Raw genomic sequence first — 17,130 nt, forward strand, 5'->3', positions numbered from 1 at the left:
TAGATATGTTCCCATTCAACGTGTACTTGGTTTACAGTGCGACACCAGAAACACGGACACAAGGAAGCAGGCAGGCAAAAGAGAAATAGACTCCAGAGCCCTCCACTATGCCCTCTCATGATCACATGGTGGTTTTTGGATGTTAAACCCGACATATCAATCAATCTATCGCGAAAGAAATGACAGCATTTTGCACTAACGAGCTCATACCAGTGCCGTCCTGTCTTTTCTTTTTCTTTTTTCTCTTTTGCTCCTTTCTTGTGTCTGTGTTTTTGATGTTTCACTATAAACCAAGTTCACAATAATTCCCAGCCAACTGGCCCAACTTTCTGTCTTGCCAAGATATGTCCCTAAATGGACTGATTTTCTGTGGCTGGTCTATCTTTGCTTATATGTTCCTTTGTTGCACTTGGTTCTGTGTATACTTTCTGTGTACTTTCTTCTTAACTATTAGCATTCTTAAATGCATCTTGAGATGCGCAACATTACTGCCTCCACGGTAAATGGGTTCTGCGGAAGCTCACAAGGCCGGAAGAGGCTCATTTTAGGCTAAAATGAATTTTCTTAACACCAAAGCTGCTTAAGCCTGCCATAAAAGCTTTGGACGGCACAAAAAGCTATCGTCCTCGTTAACCATTGACTCGCCCAAAGATAAATACCGTGGAGGCAGGTTTCAACTTTGCTGAAGCATCTGTGCGGAGCGCTTCAGCGGTGCATACGAGAGAATAACTAGGGAACTGGAAAGGCAGCGGCCACTGTGTGGAAACATCTCCCACTCCCCCCCGAAGTGACGGAAGCCCTGAGCGAACGACGACATGCCCATAGATTTATGGGAGGTGCGAACACTGTATTTCAGTGAGAGTTTCTGTCCCTGGAGCTAGGGCATCCGTTTTGTGTCTGTGACTCACTGTGGTTTAACTCGCTCAAGCCTCTCTTCGTGGAGAAGCAGCCAACAACACATAGCCTTGCAACTACCTACAAGGAAGCAGATCAAACTTAAGAATCAGCCAGATTCACTGTTTCAGGCCTTGCATGACTTAGCAGTAGCTTTGCCACTTTTTTACACTTCAAACTTTTATTTTTCTGGTGGTGGTCATCGTAGCTTCATGCTGCAAGTGGTAGGTCACAATCTTATCCTTTCTGGTTGAAATGTTTTGACGAACTTTCAACAGAGGAACTTCTGTACTCTGCCACCTGAGCCTTGGTTTAATTGAAAAGTCCTGCTTGAGATGGTTTAAATACTCGCGGTGGCTGGTGATCTTCATATAGTCTGCTAGAACATGTTTGTCATGCGACAAACCTTTAGTAATGGCAATGCGAGATGGATTTGTTTAGTATGTGTTGCTTCTACACTTAAAATGTTGACAAATAATGATTTCTTGTAAATACTTACTTCTTTCTCTCTGTGGTATTTTTCTTTGTGATGCAACGCTGCACAATAATTTTTTCCTTTTGACCGTGGAAAAAATCTTTGTACTCGGCTGTGATTGGGGACAAAATTCTTGAAGTCAAGTTTAATAAATGTTCAGCCTGAGGATTTCTCGTAGCACCGATATTAGCATGTTCCTCCATTAGGCTTGCCTCTCATGACGCCAAATATATGTTATGTATTAATGTAGTTTACTAGCAGCTTTGCAAGTTGAGAGTAAACTTTGCAAGTTGAGAGCAAATCAAACACTCTACATCGACGAGCCACCGAGACAACCTTGCGACTTGTGCGCACTTTCACTGCAGTCTGAGAAGCTTAATACATTAAATTTGTTTAAGTCTTTATTGGTGCTAAGTTCATAATTGGCCATCGTAAATATTCTGTAGTGTGGAAAAAAGGCTTCAAGGACAGTAGAGCTTCCTATTCACTAGTAGAACAAGAGAGATAGCATGATGAGTCTCTCTTTGCATAGTTTCCTCATTGGCCTTGGCTTTGCTTCTCATTTTACGCCACAGTTGTTGCTACTAGAAAAGGAACATATGTGTCCTTAACATTGGCTGTAAATCATAAAATCGCAAACAAATTTAAGAAATTTCTGTGGGCTTTTGTAGGTACAAGCTTGACTGCTGACCCGAACGTGGCGGGATCGTAGCCTGGCCGCGGCCGCTGCATTTCTGATGGAGGCAAAATTGTTTAAGGCTTGTGTACTTCGATTTAGGTGCAGTTTAAAGAAATATAGGTGGTCGAAATTTGCGGAGCCTTCCACTACGACACCCCTCATAATCGTATAGATTAATATTCTATGCACAGATGCACTTCTAGCTGATTTAAGCGCATTGTCATCAAGGACTGCTATAACGAGTGTATAGCCACTCCGGGTTAGACCAGACATCCTCAGTTCTGAACTGATTCACCACCTTCTGAGGGCACGTTCCTGAACATTATGGACATGCCATGCCCTCTTAATCGCTGCAGGCTCCCCAAGGTGCTGCTGCCTCCAGCTCTGCTTCAAAGACGGCCGACTGCCAGCACAGCCTCGCACATCGTGGTCGCCTGGCAAACGAGCCAGTTAATTTGTACGTCGCTTCAGCATGGCCACTGCCGAATGGCTCACCTCATTGCCTGGAACTCTGAAAAAGACAGGCTAGGTCACGTAAGTAAACGCAGTTTGCACTAACAGCTTTTGTTCAGGTACTACCAGTTGGCTTTGCTTTATGAGGTTTCTCATGTCTGCGTGTGCTAGTTGGCAGTGTCGACATGAGGACTTAGTTCGTTTCTCTATTCATGAAGTCAAAGTTTTTCCTAAGGGAAACTCTTTAGTTTGTTTTAACTTTCAATGAGTGTGTAAAAAAACTCTCTCAGGCAGTATAATTACAGTGGCATTCCAGAATTCTTGTTTAGATTGGTTGAGAGAAGTTGCTACTGGGGGAGTGTTGCAGTATGTGAATGTGCACAAGCTGCTAACCTACAGAGAAACCCAGGTTATTGAGGGGTTCTTTTTATGGCAAGTTAGTTAATGTGTGATGTCTGTGATCCTACAAAGCAAATGGGTGTCCAATATGATGATTGTTTGAGAGTGCTTTTTTTATCCCGCACAATACGTTTGAATGAACTAGCGGGGGTTTTCCTTTATACTGTTCAATACTCTGATATTTGTGGTGCATTAAATTTTCTCTGCTTAGAACTACAGTATACTCATTTTATTTGTAGCATCTTTTTATTGTCCACTCTGCTGCATTCTAATAAAATCTGTATCTTGAGTTTTGTATTTATCATTAACCTTTCTTTGTTCAGTGGGCTTTAATACTCGGACTGTGTGCTACTATATTATGGGAACAATGCACATAAATCTATCATTTCCTTGCAAAGCAGTTCTCCTTGGTGTAAATGAAACGTTAATTTTAGGCTTGTGTAAATTTTCAAATGGTTCAAATATTCGAATGAATAGTAGAGTATTTGAATTCACTTCGATTCGAATTTAAATATAGAATGTTTTGAAGTATTCGCCTTGCCGTTGACCTGCCTTACCAGAGAAGACATCGCATTCGTATGGAATGAAGAACAGCAAAAATCGTTCGACGAGCTGCGGCAACACCTTCAGAAGCCACCAGTCCTCGCACACTCTGATGATGATGCCCCGACAACAGTGCACACCGACGCTAGCAATGTCGGCGTGGGAGCTGTACTCGTGCAGTGGCAGGATGGCCCTGAACAAGTAATTGCTTACGCGAGCAGAACTTTTTCACTTGCGGAAGAAAACTATTCCACCACAGAAAAGAGTGACTTGCGGTTGTGTGGGCCGTTATGAAATTCCACCCATATCTGTATGGCCGTCCTTTTAATGTTGTCAGCGGCCATCACTCCCTCTGCTGGCTGACAAATTTAAAGGACCCTTTAGGACGGTTTGCGCGCTGGAGCCTGAAGCTTCAAGAAGTTGACATGACGGTGGTCTACAGATTGGGGAAGCGACACTCAGACGCCGATTGCTTTTCTCGTGCGGCATACGAACCTGCAACAGCAGATGATGACGATACAGTCTTTGTCAGGTTGTAAACACTGCTACTATCGCACAGCTGCAACGAGCCGACCCGGAACTAGGACCCGTATTTCGTTTTTTGGAAGGTCACGTTTCAGCTGTACCTAGACTGTTTGCGAGAGGGCTTTCGTCGTTTTGCTTGCGCAACGACGTCCTGTATAAAATGAACTTCACGTCACACGAAAACGGCTACTTACTCGTCGTGCCAACATCTCTAAGGAGTGAAGTATTACAGGCATGCCACGATGAACCAACCTCCGGCCACTTGGGTTACACGCGTGCGCTGTGCTGAGTGAGGCAGAAATACTATTGGCCAAGACTGACGGTGACCGTTCAACACTATGTTCGGACGTTCCTTGATTGCCAGCACAGAAAAGTCCCACCCGTAAAACCAGCAGGCCTCCTCCATCCTATTGACGTGCCTGTTACTCCATTCACTCAAGTCGAAATGGATCTTTTGGGCCCATTTCCCGCCTCATCGGCAGGTCGCAGATGGATTATAGTAGCCACCGACTACCTCACTCGTTACGCCGAAACCAAGCCTCTGGAAAGGGGCACAGCAAGTGAAGCAGCCCAATTTTTCGTTGAGAATGTGGTGCTGAGGCATGGCCCTCTTTCAGTGGTAATAACTGACAAGGGAACTGTATTCGCAGCCAAACCATTACGGACGGTTTTAAGACTTAGTGGCACATCCCACCGGCAAACAACAGCGTATCATTCGCAAGCAAATGGTCTTACGGAGCGTCTCAACAAGACACTTGCGGGTATGCTCTGCATGTACGCCGATGTCGAGCATAAAAACTGGGACGAGATCTGGCCGCATGTCACGTTCGCCTATAACACGGCTTATCAATAAACAAGAACGCCATTTCGCCTTCTTCATGGTCGTGAAGTCACCATTATGCTGGATGCTATGCTGCCGCACGAGTGCAAAAAGGTTGAGACTGATGCTGATTATATCACCTAACTCGCCGAAGAAGCCAGACAACTTGCACGCCTACGTATTACTAGCCAGCAGGACTACGATTCAAGATGGTACAACCTTCGTCACCGTCTAGTCTCATACAAGCCAAGAGAGAAAGTTTGGATGTGGACTCCTATTCGGCACCGTGGCCTCTCGAAAAAGAATGTTAAGACGGTACTTTGGGCCCTATAAAGTTCTACGACGTCTCAGTGACATTAATTATGAGGTTGTTTCTGATACTGCGCACTAATCCTTAAGGCGTCGAAGGTGTGCTCCAGAAGTTGTGCACGTTGTTCGGATTAAACCTTATTTCTTTGAAAGAACTCGTGTGTTTCCAATGAGTACAAACCACTTTGATCATAAAGCATTGGGACGATGCTTTCTTGACTGGGAGGCTAATGTCACGGCTAAAGGCCAGGCAAGAAGACGGAGGACTACGAAGTGATGAGCGTAGACAGCACCCACGGTTGCTCCAAGGAAGACGACGTCGAAGTGGCTGCTTTTTGATCTGTTAATACAGACCTCGTTTCTCCTGGTCGCACCGTCCTGTATCCTATTATTTTCATGTCGCGACAATATGAACGAATAGATCTATATTTGTCCCCTTGTAACCGCTTGTAATGGTAGTTTCACTGCAATGTAGTGGTGTTAGGCCGTGAAATCGCCTTGCTAGGGGAATTTAGCTTTGCCGCGAAGTCTAAGTTTACAGGGGCCCTGCAACACTGGTTAAGCATGGCCAGCTGACGCTGCTAATCGGTAGTCGAGGCAACCGAGAACATGTGAGCTTAATATTATTGCGCAGCACGCGACCTGGAATTCACAAATTCTCAATCGGATAAAAATTGCTCTCTTCTTTCAGCAAATGACGCCACTATGTCAAAAATCGCTCGTCACAGCCATTGTACCAGCCATTGGCTGATTTGAGCATGGTTGTTATTGGGGCCGCCGTGGGTAGCCACGTATTCAAAGAAAAGAAAAAGAATGCACAAGGTCACGACACACACCCGACATATTTTCTTTCCCTATGCCATCTCTCGCTGCTTTGCTTCAAGTGCTTTTGTCGAGACAAGAAAAGAGAATGAAGTTGTAGCATGTGGGAAATGGCTAAACTCCGTTCATACTGGACAGGCTCTAGAAGTTTTTGCAGCGGTTAATTCGCGAGGCAATAAGCTTCTTTAGTGAATCCATTCTATGGCTACTTGAAAAGTTGTTGAAAAACCCTTTAAATGAACACATGATCCTCAAATCGATTGGGCATTTTTTTTAAGCTTAAAAGCTTGCTTTGTTGACTTATAGATTCTAACTGTAATGAATAATGTTAAGTATTTTACAGGTTATCACTTGCATCCTACTGAAAGTCAAATCCTGCTACTTCTCTAAGTTCTCTTGACTTCATTTGAACGGGAAAGAAAACAAAGCACTTTTGCATAGAGGCCTTATTTATATTTTTAAAAAATTGTGCAGGACAGTTAGGTCATGCTAAATATGCCCATTTTCTTTATACATCGTATAGTCTATTTGATTCGAAATAATTCGACCAAAATCACTATTCGCTTCGAACCTAAAATTCACTATTCGCACAAGCCTAGTTATTTTTGTTGTAACACCTTCTACGGAGGTACTCTTGGGCAAATCGTAGGCTACGAATGAATGCATGACTCATGTGTTAATGAGTGCAAAAAAATTAGATGCTTTGTCTCTAGGTCTTAATTGCTGCCACCCCAATAATCCTGTTAAACAAGGCAACAAGAATTTCTTAGTGGCAGATTACACTTCAAATTAGGTGTGCATATGATTCTTATTAAAATTATGTACTTTTTCTACTTGTAGCAACACCCCTCATCTTGGCACTTCAGACCGAAGTTTTTCTAGACTCCGTTTGTAGTACGGCACGTGGAAATGAATAATTTATCATTGAACCCTTGTTTAATTGTGCTAATCGAGTGTACCGATTTATGTGTCGGGATATCAGAGAAAAAAAAAAACGTGCATTCCATTATTGTAACAGTTTTGTAGCAGTCAGACCTGGCCTGTTGAGTCAGACGCGTGTGGCCATCGGAATATTGGCATTTTTTTGCTGCCACTGTTAAGCATGGTGGCTTACAGCTTGCGCAATGGAAAAACCAGATTGCCTGAGTGCATGTCGAGACTGATTTCTTTAGTGCTTTTAGCCGCTTAATGGAATTCACCACCTGCCCCGATGACCTGGCCAATAACGAGGGCTTACCGTAACTGCGTAGCTGAGCCAAACCCAGTTTAAAATTTGCACGTTCGCAGGAATTGTTGGTCCAAATTGCAGTTTCTGAATTTAAAATTGATGTTGTCACGTGCTTGCGTCGGTGATGAAGGAAATACTCAAACTGGTGCAGATGGAACTGCATATTTTAAAACCTGTGTCCAGAAAATGAGACAACCTGTGCGATGAAACGATAGTCAAGCATAGTTGTCAGTTTTTGTTCGTAATCTTATTATCGATGGAACATTTCTTCTATGCATGCATGGTCAACTATTGCAGTGTTATCCCTGGAATGTTCGATAATGTATATATAATTGCTGAACTCTTGTTGCTTGCATACATTGGAACAGCATAAGCAATGAAAGGTTCCAGAATATTTCGGTGTGACCTGTCGCCATAAGCGGTTGAAAAATATATACTTTACTAATATAAGAATACCTGCACTCTAACGTCCCAAAACGACGTTATGATTATGAAGAACAGTGTAGTGGGGGCAAGTTGGGCCAGTTGGATTACGTTCATAATTGAAAATTTTGTTGAAGTGCACTGAAGTACGGACGCACAGAACGCTGTACTTGTCAGCCTCTTCTGTCCGTCCGTTTTTAGTGCGCTTCAACAAAATTTTCAAATATGAACGTAGTGGGGGCTTTGAAAATTTTGACCAGGTTCTTTAATGTGCTCCTAAAGCCAAATACTGGAGCCTCGCACATGTTTGCATTAATTGAAAGTGCGGCCAATACCGCTGGTATTCGGTCCCGCGACCTCAGAGTTAACATACGAGCATAATCGTCACTACACCACCATAGTGTGCATGTGTTGATTTTGTGAAGGAATTTGACTAGAGCAGGAAAATACAGATGCACCTGTGACAATATTAGGAACTGTACATTAGTCAAAAATGCAGTTAAATTTACATACAGTTAAAGGCAGTTAATTGTACGTACAGTAAAATGTATGTGCATGACACTCCAGTGAGGTTACTACAGTAATTCCTTAACTCGAAGCCGTGAAATCCAGGGAAAATTTCGAGATAAGCAATATTTCTACTTAAGCAAAACGTCGAAAATATTTGCCCAGGTCACTGCAAAAGAAAAGCCAGTGTTGTTGGGAAAAGCCCCACTGCACGAGAGAGCTACTGTAATAAAGGCACAAGAATTCGTAAAAAAAAGGATTCCTCACCGAGGACCAAAAAACCGTGTAATTCTCATCTGTTCCGCATTCTTACTCAGTCCGAGAAAGGCAATTTACAGTTGCTGAACTCATCGTATGAGCCGTTGGTCGCCACCACTGCATTCGGCCTTGTTGCAGAGCAAGTGTAGTATGTTACGCGTTTCTGTCGTCGTAGTCACTTCTCGGGGCTCTTCCTCTTCTGCGTGGTCATCTGCATTGTTCAAGGCCATCTCAACGATATCTGCATCCGACAGCTTACTGGTAACGGGGACGTCCGCCTCGTTAGAAGCTTTGCTCAAAGCCTTCCAAAACCGTTTGCTTGTTTTTAAGCACTGTCGAGAGGATTGACAAGGGGGTGCCAAATTCTTTGGCGATGCACGACTTGCTTCGACATGCTTTTTCCACTTCCTTGATTAAAGCGACTTTTCTCTCCAACGTTAGCGATTTGTACTGCTTTGAGGGGCAGATCTTGGTTGATATTTGGAAGCATTCGTTGCACAGACCACGCACTGAATATTCGTCTCGCGCAGATTGCTGGGAACACAGACAACTACCTCGAACATGCAAAGGCTAGCTTACGTGCTGACGGCACGCTGCACGCTGTGCAGGAGGCGTGCACAGGTGCACACACTTGATCATTCGCATAGTTGCTTGAGAAGGCGGATAGCAAACAGCTGCGACAGCGGGAATTTCAAATTCACCCTTCACGACCGCGTTTAGCACGTATAGTAAGAGCTAAGCGTTTGCACAACGCCCTCGTTTCCTGTTGGGAGTGGTCTTTGCCTTCTTCCCTCCGGGTCAAGATTTGGAGATATACGCTGTCCCCTGCAAAAACCTTTCAAGAGGGGGCAAATACATGGGGCCTATGGTGGGCTGGCGAAAAGAGGTTTTGACTTGACCGAGATTTCGAGATATGCGAGTTCGAGTTAACGAGTGTTTACTGTACACCCAGATGTAACAAAATATCTCTTATGACGAAGTAAATAAAAATTGTCTTGCGATAGACATACTGTTAGAAATGAATTTCTTAACGAACTTTCAGATATAGCAAACTTAGTTTTCGTGTAAGATGCAATTTCGTTATGATGAGATTTGAGTGGTTTTGTTCGCATGCAATTTAGGTAATGTATACTGCACACAGGCAGCACCTTTTACCCAAGTTAAAATGGCACTGTCCTATGGCTTGCTTCAGATGTTAAACGCCTTTTCTGCTCTGATCAGGTTAAAAGTAACGCATGCGCCTCATTGACCTGCTTGTTGCTGCAGGCACATGCGAGCAATACAGTCAGCCCTGCATCCAAGACCACCAGTACCCAATTAAGCGAAGTCCATGCTGTGGGCCAGCCCAGGAGCTTTTTTGGGACCCCCGCAGGGCCCCTGCCAACAGCTTCGCCTACTTCTCGTAAAAAGGGGTCCGGTAAAGAGAGGCTTCGCCAGGTGAGTGGCTCATAAATGTACCTTAATGAAACGAAAATAAATTGCTATGCACTCGATCTGTAGCACTCACCTTCAAAAACGAATGCGCACTTTCTCAAACCAAGGTGTCCCAGACCTAGAGCCTTTTCTTAGGGGAGGCCCCCTTTTTTGGGAATGTAAATAAATGGACACTATAGAGAAAAGCGATTTTTCGCATATTAAAGAAGTACGAATTTTACAGTCTCAAAAACGCCACTCTTGCTGCGACACGACGCTTGGTAAGTGAGACAACTCGCGAAAAGAAAATATGGGTAGAGATGCCGCAACGAAATTCATGCACCAGACCGGGGCGTTGTAGATCTCGGTTTCTACTGGGTCCTGCGTAGCTTCTAATAGGTAAAAATGAAGCACATTGTCATTTGCGAGTGCTATAGACCTAGCATACAAAGTTTCAGAATACTTATCTAGCCCATGTCTTGAAATTACGAAAAACACACTTGAACATTTCTGACATCACCTGCCAAATTAAAAAATAATACAATCTTGATTTTCTCCACTAATAATGAACTTAGGTTAGTGAAACATATGGCATTAGACTTCTTTGAGTGCAGTTTGTCAATATAAACCAAACTGTCGCTTCTCTTTAGTGTCTCTTTAAAATGAAATGTTTAGAGTTATGTTATATTTAGACTTAGTTATATTTAGACTTATGCATAGCATTTGTCAACGTGAACTTCAAGTATTTAATCTTTCTAGTGCAACATGTAGGTTTCGAAACATTAATCAGTTTATTATGTTAGGAGCAACATCTTTTTTTCAGAACTGGAAGTTGCAGCAAATTGACAGGCAGTGTTTCAACAATGTGTAATTGGTACTGACTGAAAAAAAAAAGAATGTTCAAAGTGCTCTTGAACAGAAGTTGTATTGCGAGCTCATCTTGATGTCATTTCCGATGGAGGGGGAAATGTTGTAGGCCCGTGTACTCGGATTTGGGTGCACGTTAAAGAACCCCAGGTGGTCGAAATTTCCGGAGCCCTCCACTACGGTGTTTCTCATAATCATATGGTGGTTTTGGGACGTTAAACCCTACATATCAATCAATCATCTTGATGTCGAATAGAGATCGGGTTTTTGAATTCAGCACCGCCTCCGTGCACCCGAACATGTGTGAAGCAGTCTACTCTTAGCTGAAAAAGCTAAAAGGTTGCAATTTTTGAAGTAATCATTCAGATTTCACAGGTTTGTGCTGTAAATAGGCTGATGCAATTCTTTCTACCTTTTGTGAATCTTTTGCCACATTGCATGCTTCTTTAAAATTTTACATTTCCCGATTATTTTAAAATACTGGTCAAGCCAGCTTAGGCTTTGCAACAGTTTTGCAAGCTGGCTGTCCAGGCTTGCAGCTGTCTCAAACCTTTCCCATGCCGGATGAGGTTTGCTACACTTGCAGTAAAGCTTGACATGGTGTTAGAATCGCAGTTCTACAATGAAAAGCGCGGCTCTAGCAGAGGCCACGCTTAGTGGGTGTACTGTATTTCTGCTGCTAGATTCGGTGACAAGTTCAATCTCTACCATGGCATCCCCGTTTCGACAAGGGGATGCCACGGCCGAGATGGAACTTGTCACTGAATGTAGTACCAGAAATGCAGCATACATGAAAATACAGTATAACATAAAAGCACTGAGGCAGCTTTATATTTTTTTTTTCTTGAAGGCAGATGAACATAGACTTGCACCCTACACCGACATGTCAATCGCTGTGCTATCTAGCTCGTGAGTGGGACTAAATCTACATTCTACTTTAATTGTGGAGGCGATCTCCAGTTGCTTCTATCATCTGTTTGGGGCCTCTCCGACCTACCAAAGTTATTTCAGACTGTAATGTAGATTGTTTATTGCTTGTTTCAATTAAAGTCCTTCCACTGCAAGCTTTGAAACTGGTTTGCATTTTTTGCTCGTAAAATTCCAGAACTTGAGGTAGCAGGGACTTTACTTGGGCTCGTCTTTGGTAGCTCTGTTTGGCACACAGCTTGTGTGCTAGGCTTTGTTGGATTGTTCACTTGTTGTTATTTCAGTTTAGTTGACAGGGCTTATCTTTGCGAACCGTGAAAATGCTCTAGGCATGTGATTCACAGTGCCATACCTATAAGACCAGGGCACGCTATTATGTAAACATACCCAGAGTACTTCTTGTTATGCTAGTTGGTAAAAACATGGCTGAAAAATAAGGAATGCAAGGCAGAATATGGCTTAGGTTTTACTTGTATAGAGTTGAACCTGCATATATTGAGATCTCGAAGATATTGCAACTATACTCTGTTTCAGAAGTTCCCTTCAGCACTGTGAAGGCTGCAGGGCCCCCTGCCAATAAGAAAGGCGATCAGCCTCTCTACATGTATTTATCCGCGCTGTGTCGGCTCATTGAATTGTCCTTCCACGCTCATTGCATGTAACGTAGGTGGTTTATGAACTTTCAAAAATAAGTAATACTGTCAAACTGGCTATTACTCTTCCACTTCAGGAAGTTTGGCGTCTCAACTATATGATTTGTGGCTCTACGGAAGATCGGTAGACGCTCGTGCCAGCAGATACCTTCCCTTTGTGGCTCTCTGACGCTGTTCGTGGCTCTGGTATGACTGCTTCACTTTCAACGTGTTCCTTCTAGTCTCTCGCTGCAATGTTTCTTGTCTATCTTTTTTTGTTTCACCGAAAGAGCATCTGACACGCGCGGAACGCTGTGCGAGGTCGCATGTCTGATATTTGGCGATGCAGTGTTTTTCGCCTGGCGGCACAGCCCTGGCATCGGCGCGTTAGGCTTATCAGATATGGCTACACAAGCAGCATATCTCACTAATAACGACAAAATGTACCTGATGCTTCATCCTCAGAGTAAGATCAAACAAATCGATGGCTCATTTGACCATTTATTTGTTGCTGTCAGTGCGGTGGGCGTTGCAGTTCGAATCAAGCGGGCGCTGCCATGTTGAATTGTAACCATAGTTCCTGTCGGTAGCTGACACAAAAAATTAGATGTTCAGGAAATAAATGCGATGAAGAAACACGTTGCACACACCAAGCAAATGTCAATTTTAGACAACCCTGCCAATTTGAAGGCACTTGTATGAGGGGCTACGTTTTGCTACGCAAGCGTGTGGCTTTCTTACACCCCGTAGCTTTGGTAGTGCTGAACCAAAGTGGTGTAACAGAGTATAGTTCAATATATCGTATGATTCAATAGGGAACTTTAAAAAGGGTCAGCCATATTTTCAGTGCGCAAGCTTATTTTACCGCACTTCTTTATGTTAATGCAAGAAAGGTAGCTTTACAACAGTGTGTGAGGACTCTTTAAGCTCTTATTTTTCAGCATTCAGTAGTTACATGTGCAGGTTATATATGAAAGCAAGGGTCATGTGCAAAAGTAATACAGCATCTATGTAAATAGCACCACTACCTACATGTGCAGCTATGTGAGCTCTTTTGGCGCCAAAAAGCCATTAGTCTGCCTCGGCCTGAATTTCGGCCTTGTTCTGTTGGCATCGCTGAATGTCACTCTTCGGCTTGCTACAATTTCGCATGTGGCATGTGTTGTCTCATAGCATAACATGTGTTTAGTAACTCAGCCCTGCATTCTTTTTCGTGTGCACTTTCAGTTCTGGGCACAGGTCTTGGAAAAACCTGACACAGCACTTCTCTTGTCACCCAGCCGGCAACGACCACAGGTGGGTTTCTGCTCCTTGTGCCGTTGCTCTAAGGTTTTGGAAACATTTTGCAGTACAGTATCGTCGGGAGAGTGCAACGCTGTTTGCATTATGCTTCCGTGTTTGGGGCTTACGTACCAGTGCCTTGAAGAACTGTTTATTTTTCACAGCAACCAGTTCTAGGTACAATAAAATGAAGTTTATTGGACCACATTTGAGAGTACTCAACGTTGTTGGCCAGGCAATAAAGAGCACGCTGCGTGAAGTCATCATTGTACTTACTCAATCTCATTGTCGACTCTAATGTAGGTCGACCTTTTACAATTGCTCTGCATAACACACCCACAAAAAAGAAAATCGTGAGCGCATTCAATAGACATTTATGTACCATGTCACTGAAGAAAAACTGGGATTTCAGTTTAGAATGGTGGCTTCATGGCAGCACCTCAGACCTGTACAGACAAGCTAGCTTTAGGGCAATTGGCAGGGATTATCTGTAGAAAAGCTTCTGCGAATCATTGCTTAAAGTACTGCTTGCATGCAAGGAAATGTAATATATTTCACAGGTACGTCCGGAAGATAAACTTAATGTTGTAACCATGCCACAGCATGCCCGATTTCTTGTTAATTTAGGTTTCAGTTGTAAGTCTACCATGGAAACTAAACATATTTTGGTTTCGATTGAAGTTAACTGCCCACAATGGATTTCAAATTTAGATAAAATGGGTATATCTACAATGGTATATATACGGTGCTAGATAGGGGAAGGGGAAGAGATGCAGGTAAGGTGGGCATCGGGGTTTTTCGTGCCAGTGCAAAGGAGGCAATCAAAAGCGAGCAGCTAAGCTAAAACTGGGCTCTCCACATGGCCGATAACAAAGGCAGCTGGCGCTCCCCTTATCTTGCAGATAACATGAAATGATTGCCAAAGCTGGGCAAAATGACTGGCTACTAAATGTGTGTTGTCTCCACACACATGCTCAATATTGGAGGTGACACGACCGAAAGGTAGAGACATTGTGTATAGGCACTTGAGCTGCCTGTGCAGTTTATAAGCACTACGAAATTCTTTCAACAGCAAGTGTTTCACTTTTTGTTTCTGTATACGTTGCTCGGAACGGTGGCTTGACTGTAAAAGGAAAGTTTGGGGTGCCTACACCATTGGTCGGTAAAAGAAAAGTGGAACTCACTCACTCGCTCGAAATATACATTTTGTGTTTTGCACTCACTCGGACCCAGACTCTTCAAAATATTGCGCCCCGATTCGTAGCTTGATCTGTGTCTGAGTGAGTCCAAGTGACTCGACTTATGAATGAGTTCGCCGACCTATGGTCTACACCACCATGCGCTTCTTCACATCTGTGCCTACAATTTTTCTTTCCTCAGGTGGCTGATGGTGGTAGAGCTGATAAGAAGACAAGCAAGTGCTCGTCAACAAATATTAAATGTAAGCGCACACCTCTGTCAAAATATGCCGCTGTGAAGTGCAGGTTGAAAGAGAGTATGGTTTCGCTTAAATACTGTACGACATTGTAGAAAATAAAGGTGTTAGATAAGGGAAGCAGCATGGAAGGCAACCCCGTGGCAGGCTGGCAAAAAGGCAGAGCAAGGAGAGAACGTGCTGAGGGCGAACACATAAACCGAGCTTCGGCGAGACTGCTCTCCTGTGTTTATTGCAGGTAGTTTTATGGAGGGGAAAGAAGGGCGATTGGCGAGCGAGGCATGGGCAACATGACTGGCATGCCTTCACTGGGTTGGTAGCAGGAAAAGGGCATAGTGGAGGCCTATCTCTACCCAGTGTCATGGACAGTGTACTTGCATGACACCAGGGGTCTCATGACACAACAAAAGGGATTTTTACAAACTAAAAGTATATCAATTACGATGCCACATGGTTTGTATGAACAAAAGGAAATGCAGTCGGTAAAGATGGCACACTTTGTTGGCCAAAATTGTGCCCAATCAGAGAAACCAATGCTCAAAGTGCAATGAAAACAGCAGGGATAGACGCCAGTCACCTGAAATCTGAAAATCCGTCATTTCTTGCTCATCAGTGTAAAACTTTCTGTGTTTTTGCAGAGGAGTGGAAACATTCAGAGACATTCGCAACCTGAGCAGGCCAGTACCTACATGTGTAACAGGTCGTTGCATAAAAATGAAGGGCTTGTGGCTTTACACTCTCAGGAAACATAGTCTTGATGTTTGAAACTGAAAATAGAAGCGAACCTTTCTTGATGGTCTAGTGGCTAAGGCACTCTGCTGTTGACCTGCAGGTCACAGGAACGAATTCCGGCCACGGCCGCCGTATTTTCGATGAAAGCGAAAATGTTTCCAGCCTGTGTGCTTAGATTCAGGTGCACGTTGAGAACCTCTGGTGGTCGAAATTTCTGGAGCCCTTCACTAGGGCTTCTCTCATAATCATGCGGTGGTTTGTTTTGGGACATTAAATTCCTACAAGTGGGCAATAAAAAAAAATCGCCACCATATCCACCTTACATCCACCAAATCGCCACCATATCCACCTTACAGGAGCTTACTCGGTGGTGCATGGGGCGTTTCTTGGCGAGACCATTTCTGTAGGAACGCTTGTTAACGAGCCAGCGCGTGATGGGTACGCTGAAGGCAGCATTGTCGGGCACGTTAACCACCTGTTCCTTTATGCTATACTGGCCGCTGGCTAGAGTCGAATTCCTAACGCTCGTAAATAGCAGATGTGGAGCTATCTGGCGTTTTTCAATGGGGTTGAGAGCAGGCAAGTGTTTTTTCTTTCCTTCCAGTTCGGAGGCGGCGCGAGTTTGCACGCGACCAGACCAAACACCACTGACACCCTCCTTTTTTCCTCTCTTTAACATTCCTTTCTCTCCTCCACTACTCATCTCCCGTGTGGTGTTGTTGAGGCAACCTCCTGAGAGAGAGACAGTTATGACGCCACGCTTTTCTCTTTACCCTTCTTTCTTACAAAGCAACTTTGTGGAGAAGAGTGGGCAGGTTATTGAAAACCGAAGCCTTGGGTGGCAGCTTGCCATCTATTGAGCATTTTGGAATCGCCGGAGAGGCAACCTTAAGCGGCGACCGCAGAAGTGCACACACTGGCAACACTAGTGTACACGCCGGCAGCCGCCGTACATCAAGCCGTCAGCAAAAGGAGCAAGCTGCTAATAAAGCGAAATGTGTCCTCCAATACTCCAACGCCTACAACACTGCTCAAGGGGGGAGGCTACCACAGAAGGGGAACTTTTTTGTTTGTTGAGATCTCCCAACAAAATTTCAGGGTAGTCTAATTTTACAGCCATTTGAATAACCACAAAATTTCATGCATTTAGGTTCGCTGGTTCCCAAATTACAGCCATTTATTAGGGTAGTGCGCATAGGTTCTTCAGTCAGGCGCTTGTGAATTTAATCAATGGGCTAGCGCCGTGAAATTCACTGTGATGATTTTTGGATGGATGCATTACACTACGACAACGAACTTTTTTTCAAATTCCTTGCAGAAAATTTTTAGCAGAGCAACAAATTTGGTGTTTGCCATTGAGGTTTTAGCAATGAAATTTTAATTATAAATTACAGATGCAACAAATTTAAAAAGCAGTTTTGTCACTGTTTGGGCTATTTATTAGGGTACATAATAAAACAAATCTGATAGAAATGAGATGAACGGTTGAAGAGATATCACCAGACAAA

General features: G+C 43.7%; 1 protein-coding gene across 4 annotated transcripts in view; it reads left to right on the forward strand.

The window, feature by feature from the left end:
* The window catches only part of LOC142784679 (uncharacterized), a 264,403-nt gene that overhangs the window by 167,134 nt on the left and 80,139 nt on the right, over positions 1-17,130 (forward strand). For 3 of the 4 annotated variants that reach the window (XM_075883151.1, XM_075883154.1, XM_075883155.1), the window contains exons 3-6: positions 2,405-2,582; positions 9,602-9,772; positions 13,402-13,470; positions 14,836-14,896. In XM_075883151.1, the coding sequence (XP_075739266.1) occupies positions 2,535-2,582; positions 9,602-9,772; positions 13,402-13,470; positions 14,836-14,896 (349 nt within the window). In that variant the 5' untranslated portion in view covers positions 2,405-2,534. The remainder of the gene's footprint in view (positions 1-2,404; positions 2,583-9,601; positions 9,773-13,401; positions 13,471-14,835; positions 14,897-17,130) is intronic. The other variant, XM_075883153.1, reaches the window with a different exon arrangement.

This window comes from Rhipicephalus microplus, unplaced genomic scaffold, assembly GCF_043290135.1.
Source record: "Rhipicephalus microplus isolate Deutch F79 unplaced genomic scaffold, USDA_Rmic scaffold_15, whole genome shotgun sequence".
Lineage (NCBI taxonomy): Eukaryota > Metazoa > Arthropoda > Arachnida > Ixodida > Ixodidae > Rhipicephalus > Rhipicephalus microplus.